Source organism: Grammomys surdaster, unplaced genomic scaffold (assembly GCF_004785775.1).
Source record: "Grammomys surdaster isolate TR1022 unplaced genomic scaffold, NIH_TR_1.0 237, whole genome shotgun sequence".
Taxonomy (NCBI): domain Eukaryota; kingdom Metazoa; phylum Chordata; class Mammalia; order Rodentia; family Muridae; genus Grammomys; species Grammomys surdaster.
Window position 1 is genome coordinate 2746964 of NW_021604682.1, and position 6382 is coordinate 2753345.

Sequence of the window (6382 nt, forward strand, 5' to 3'; positions counted from 1 at the left end):
TCAGACTCTCCAAGGTGGTGGTAGTTCCCGCTCTCTATGTGGCACAGACTCGCCTCCCCCCCCGCTCACCCCCCCTCCCTCCCTCCCTTCCTTTCCTCTATGTGTGTGTAGTATAGGTGCCTGTGGTGGTCAAAGGAGTCAGACCTCCTAGGGCAGGAATTACAAGTACTTTCGAGCCACACAGTGTGGGTGCTGGGACTCCAACCCTAGTGTTGTGCCTGAGTAGTACCCTGGAGCCATTTCTCCAGCCCCACACCCTTCAATCTGTTTCCCAGGCTTAGGTTGTGTTACATTCCCTAAGTTCCATGTTATCTGGGACTCCCAGGCAATGGTACTACAGCTTGGTGCTGGAAGGTGGGGATTGCCTGACAGAAGTGGGGGAGGGAGCAGGGCTTACCTGTGAATGAGGCTAGTCTTTCCCACATAGAGATCGCCAACTACCACCACCTTGGAGAGTCTGAGCCTGGAGGAAATATGTCTGCGTCAGCCTGGAGAGTGGTATCACGAGTGTCTTCAGCATATCTAAGTTTGCTTCCCTGAACTAACTGAGTCACCCTTCAACCCTAGATGTACGGATGCTTACCCCAAAAGCCACTCTCAGGTGCTGGGGTGTGGGAGAACTTACTATCATTCTGGGAATCCTGCCGCCCCTAGGCCATATACCTTTGATGCCATTTGGCCAAAGTCATTGTCCTGAGAATTAGCAATGGGCACGAGGTGGGGAGAGGGTGAGCCACAGAATGAGGGGGGCAGGGAGGAGAACATGGGAGGTACTATGAAAACCAACATCAGATGAGGCCAAACTGGTGAGAGGTGCTGCACCGAAGGGGCTCACATGCAGGAGACACCTTTGTGAGGTATCTATCCTACCTCTAAACTTCCACGCACCCTCTGGGATGCGCACCTGTGTGGGACTAGACCACCAACCAAGGAGTGTACAGGGAGAGATCCCTGGCTCCAGATCCCTGGTAGCAGAGAATGGCCTTGTCTGACATCAATGGGAGGGGAGGCCTTTGGTCCTGTCTCCACAGGAGGTTTGATGCCCCAGCATAGGGGGATGCGGGAGTGGTGGGGTGGGAGAGAGTGGGTGGGTGGGGGAGCACCCTCACAGAGGCAAAGGGGAGAGGGGAGAGGGCAGCTGTGGGACGGGAGGTTTGTGGAGGGGTAACCGGGAAGTGGGATTATCATTTGAGATGTAAACAAATGGAAGGATTAATAAAAACATAAATAGATCAAATAAATAAATAAAATAAAAACATCGCATAGCAACTGTATATTCTAGGCTTAAAAAAAAATCTTGTGGCTAAAAAGTACAATGAATAGAAGTCATGTGCTTAAAAAAAAAAGCATAGCCCTGTTGGAGTAGGTGTGGCCTTGTTGGAGTAAGTGTGTCCCTGTGAGCGTGGGCTTTAAGGCCCTGGTGCTAGTTGTCTGGAAGTGAATCTTCCACTAGCAGCTTTCAGATGAAGATGTAGAACTCTCAGCTCCTTCTGCACCATGCCTGCCTGTATGCTGCCATGTTCCCGCCTTGATGATAATGGACTGAACCTCTCTGAACCTGTAAGCCAGCCCCAATGAAATGTTGTCCTTTATAAGAGTTGCTTTGGTCACGGTATCTGTTCACAGCAGTAACACCCTAACTGAGACAATGTACCTTTGTGCTTCTATTCTTCCTTCGGCTTCCACACCCTCGTACCACAGGCTTACCCAGCAGTGCCTGTGTTCCTGTGCTGGCAGGCTGCGTTGACTTTGCTATGGAAGTGCTCTTTGAGCTGCAGGCAGGCATCCGGTGTGTACCACTACAGGAAGACAGACAGACATGGAGATGGGCAAGCAGACCGTCCTGCAGTGCTGCATCTTGGTAACACAAACTGGGCATCAGAGTGGTGAGACCTACTTCCCAACCCTCCTTCTCTCCTGCAGCTTGAGGCCTGAGGTCTCTTTAGTGTTCCTTGTTCCTGGTAATGCCGTGGGGTGTAGGGTAGGAAGTTTCTCAGACACGGAAATAGAGGGGCACAGAATAATAAAGAGAACAACCTGTGTTGGGAAGCATCAGATAGACCTAGCCTGACCTGGTTAGTAAGTCCTCGGGCCTGACATGGTTCTGGGATGCAGGACAGATATGGCCACCTGTAGCCACAGGAATCCCACCTTCTGTGAATATTGGACGGAGTCCCCTGGGCAGTCTCTCTAGGGCTGGGTCAAATCTTAGTTTTACCAAGGCTAAGTGTATGGAGGTCAAACAGTTTTCCATGTCTCTCTGAGCCTCAATGTCTTACTCTGTGAATAGTGTCTTTTGTCCCATGAGTCTGGGCCTGGTTGTTTTTTTTCTGATTATACTTCCTTTCTCTTCGGCTCATTGAGATGCCACTCTGTATCATCCCTGGTTACCATGGTCACACTCCATTGGAAGAGCAATGGCCCGAGTTCACCGTAAAAAAAAAAAGCCCGGGGAACTCTGCAATATCTGAGGCACAAAGGCTTTCTCTGTCAGTGTGTGGAGGACGTTGGAGGGAAAGAGAAAGAAAGGGGAAGAAAGGAGACGAAGCAAAGGCCGAAGATGGGGACACCCACAGTCAACAGCCCGGGCCTTCCTCTACCAGCTTTGTCACAGACTCCAAAAAAAATAACAAACAAGTCAGCTGATCAGTGGTGGCACACGCCTTCAATCCCAGCACTCCGGAGGCAGAGGGAGAGAGGTGGATCTCTGGAGTTCAAGGCTAGCCTGGTCTACAGAGTGAGTTCCAGGCAAGCCAGGGCTACACAGAGAAACCCAGTCTCCAAACTGAACCAAACCACCAAAACAAAACCCAAACAAATCAGAGTATGATAAAACAGCCAAATAAGACAAAGAGCCAAAGAAAAAGCACGTGAAATGCATATAGAATCAGATGCGCACATGTTCACATACACCGAAATCCCAAAGAAACCCCAACCAGAAGTCTTTAACATATATATATATATATATGTGTGTGTATGTATATATATATATATACATATATGTATGTATATATGTATTCAAAGACTTACATGCTAGAAGAAGAAGGAGGAGGAAGAGGAGGAAGAGAAGGAAGAAGAGGAGGAAGAGGAAGAGGAGGAAGAAGAGGAGGAGGAAGAAGAAGAGGAAGAAGAGGAGGAAGAGGCCCAGACCTAGCATTATGAGACAAAGAACCTCCAAAGATGCTATTTAGTTTTCTGTTGGCTATCTACTAATAGGCATGGGGCCTATTCTTCAGGATGGTTTGTTTCCCAGTGAGACTCCCTTGGAAAAAACTAATTTTTCATTTTCTAGTGGCTATCAAAGGACAACAGGATCTCCATGTTACCTTTCAGAAATATTTTCTGCACGAACTAACAAACAGACATTTCCTTACCTTCCTGCCCCCTATTTCTTGGTGATTCCAGGAATTTTATCAAGTGTTCCAGCATAAGGCTATGCTGTAACCCACCTCTTTTCTTACGTACATGGGAGCGTGATACACACACTTGACCACACATCTCTCCATTCTTTGCATTTTACGTAACAGTTGGTTTGGTCCTCCTTAGGACCTCCTTAGGACTAGGAAGAGGTGCCTTGTCCCTCCTATCTGTATCTAGGAACAATGTCACTACCGGCCTCCCTATGGAAACTGATGTTGAACATGACTTTCTGCTCACACTAACAGCTACAATGCCTGACCTTTCACACACTCTCCACTCATGCCAGGACATACACAGTTCAGATTCCTAGATGTGGCCACCTAATGGGCAAGGGTACCTGTAATATGGGTAAATACTGTTCCTCTGTCCCACTCCCCCCATAAATGTTATTTGGCATTCTCCATTGCAATTAATATCAGTCTGTAAAACAGATTGGAGTTTTTAGCAAAAAAACGAAGGCAGATTAACAATGGAGAAAACCCTAGATTTGGGGATCAGAAAGTAGGACATTTTTTTTAAAGACAAATCTTGTTACATAGTCTAGGCTGACCTCAAACTCACAATCCTCCTGTCTCTACCTCCCAAGTGCTGGGACTACAGGTGTGTGCCACTACACCTGTGTGATCTCTTTTATATTTTAGAGGAACTCAACACCTAGTCTCTTAGCTTCTTAGAAATTAGATCAACCTCTGCAGCTCGCTTGCTTGACTTCTGGGCATGAAGGCATGTTAGCCAAGCTGACTATGGCTGAGGTGTCCCATCAGCAATGAAGACAAGAAAGGGCTGGGAACAGTGGCACATTCCTGTCATCCCAGCGTTTCAGAGACGGAGGCAGGAGGATTGGAACTTTAAGGCTCATCTGGAATACATAGTGAATTCCAGGTTCTTCTGGGATAATAGAGACCTTCTATCAAAGCTATCCAGACCCAAACAAAACAGAACAAAAACAACAACAAAGGTGTTCTAATGACTGTACCTTTGGGAAGCTGGTGATGATGCGGTCCTGGCTCACAGGGGGCCCCAAAGGGGTCCAAAAGGACCTCATTCTTCCAGTGTTCTGTAGACTCAATCAGGTGGGGTAAAGAGTATCACATAAAACATTTATGAGGTAGTTTTTGCATTATGGCCCAGCAGATTAAACTAGAACAGAGTGTGCTAGGTGTCACGTGATCAAACAGAATTCCGAACAGAAGTCAAGGGGACCAGTCAACCTAAGCCGGCATGAATTATCCCTCCGATCAAGTAACTTTGAAAAAAATCAATTTGCTTTTTACTGTTTTTTACTCTCTTTTCTTTTTCTGTCTATAAAATCCATCTCCTAGTCACGTGTGGTAGTGACACGGGTCTATGCACGCAGCCCTTGGGAAGCAGAGGCAGGGGGATGATGAGTTCCAGAACCCTTGGGTGACATAGTGAACACTCGTCATGCAAAGACACCCAAATGGAACCAACCAAAACATGACAACACTCAATTTATTTAACAGGATGAAACGTCACCCAAGTCTAGATTCACAGAGCCAATTATGACAAAAACAAATTGTTATATTTGTCTTTTAACAAGACTCAGAAAGCCATACAAGTTCTCAAAATGCACCTGTGAGTTCACACCTCTGGGTCTCCATCCCCCTCAGCAATATGAGTTCAGTCTGTGGGTAGCACAGTGGAGGAAGGGCAGCCCATAAGCCATCTATCCCAGAGTCAGGAGGTGAGATCTCCTTGACCCCATGCCTAGGAAGAGGGGCTCCTTCTCTGAACTCACTTCCTTGGCATGTGGGAGGTATGCAAAACAAAAACAAAAACAAAAAACAAAACAATCCAAAAAGCAAACCAACCAAACAAACCCAATCCTGGTTCTGGATCACAGTTCAGATCATGGAAATAGAGTAGGGACCCCTCCCTGCCCTTAGTCTGTTATAAGATGGAGCCTCTGAGTGACTTTAGGTTCCAGCCATTTTCCCTGAGAGTCTTACACCACCTAGAATCTACCCCACCCCACCACCACTCTAAGCCGGCTGTCCTCTTTTGACCCGGTTCCCGCAGAGGCCTGGCTCAGGATGGCCGCTCTGTGAGGAAGACCAGGGCCTGCAGGCCACGCTCAGGTTGGGAGGTAGGAGGAGGGCAGGGGGCTCGACAGCCTCAGGACCTTAACCTCTGGGAGGCGTCCGCAGCCGGGAGGGTGAGTGGACTCACCAAAGCTGCAAAGACCAGGTTCCGGCGCGCTGGCCGCTGCAAATCACCACAGCAACAGCGGCCTCGCGGGATTGGCTCGCAGCTCCCGAATCCCGACGTCGGGGGCGGGGTCTGGACCCTCCTCCAGTCCGTGGATACGGCTGGCACCGAGCCCCGCGCGGAGTCATCACCATAGCAACGAGAGCCTCCCGGGACCTAGAGCTCCGCACTGCTTGCTCAGAGACTTCCGGACTCCACTGGAGCGCCCGGGCTCACCATGACAACCAAGGCGTTGATGAGCAGGCGGGCCCGGTGCGTGGGGTTGGCTCAAGGTTCACTCTGGCTACCTTGGTGGGCCGGGTCGTGACAGTCCCCGGAAAAGGAGTTTTGTTATGGTTTTGAAGCCAGGCATCTTCCCGGCTGCAAGGGAAGGACACGCCTCACGCCTACCAGCTGCCTTATTGCATCCGTTTGAATTTAATGCTGTTTGGAAATCATGTGCCTGGCTTTCTGGAGCGCAGGCTGAAAAATTAATTTCCTCAGTTAATGGATGTTTAAAAAGCGACTCAAGTTACTAGGCTCCTTCGAGCTAGTTTCTGTTGAAAAGCAAGGTGTGGGGGACGGATGTGTTCCAGAGGCTCTAGAACTCTTACCAGAACTCTTACTGAAATTGAAAAGTTCAGGCTTCCCAACTCTGGTTCTCTGGTTCTCTGGTTCTCTGGTTCTCTCTGGTTCGTTCTCTCTCTCTCTCTCTCCTCTCTCTCTCTCTCTCTCTCTCTCTCTCTCTCTCTCT

General features: G+C 48.7%; 2 protein-coding genes across 4 annotated transcripts in view; one reads left to right on the forward strand and one right to left on the reverse strand.

Annotated features, from left to right (window-relative positions):
- Positions 1-5652, reverse strand: part of Rab36 (RAB36, member RAS oncogene family) — a 15173-nt gene extending 9521 nt beyond the window's left edge. For 2 of the 3 annotated variants that reach the window (XM_028773943.1, XM_028773944.1), the window contains exons 1-3: positions 4397-4465; positions 1708-1799; positions 398-463 (exon numbers count right to left, since the gene is read on the reverse strand). In XM_028773943.1, coding sequence (XP_028629776.1) covers positions 398-463; positions 1708-1799; positions 4397-4465 — 227 coding nt within the window. Of the gene's footprint in view, positions 1-397; positions 464-1707; positions 1800-4396; positions 4478-5610 lie in introns of those variants that run through there. The other variant, XM_028773942.1, reaches the window with a different exon arrangement.
- Positions 1810-6382, forward strand: part of Rsph14 (radial spoke head 14 homolog) — an 88760-nt gene continuing 84187 nt past the window's right edge. Inside the window, exon 1 of the mRNA XM_028773940.1 lies at positions 1810-1861. The gene's annotated coding sequence lies outside the window, so the exon portion shown is untranslated. The remainder of the gene's footprint in view (positions 1862-6382) is intronic.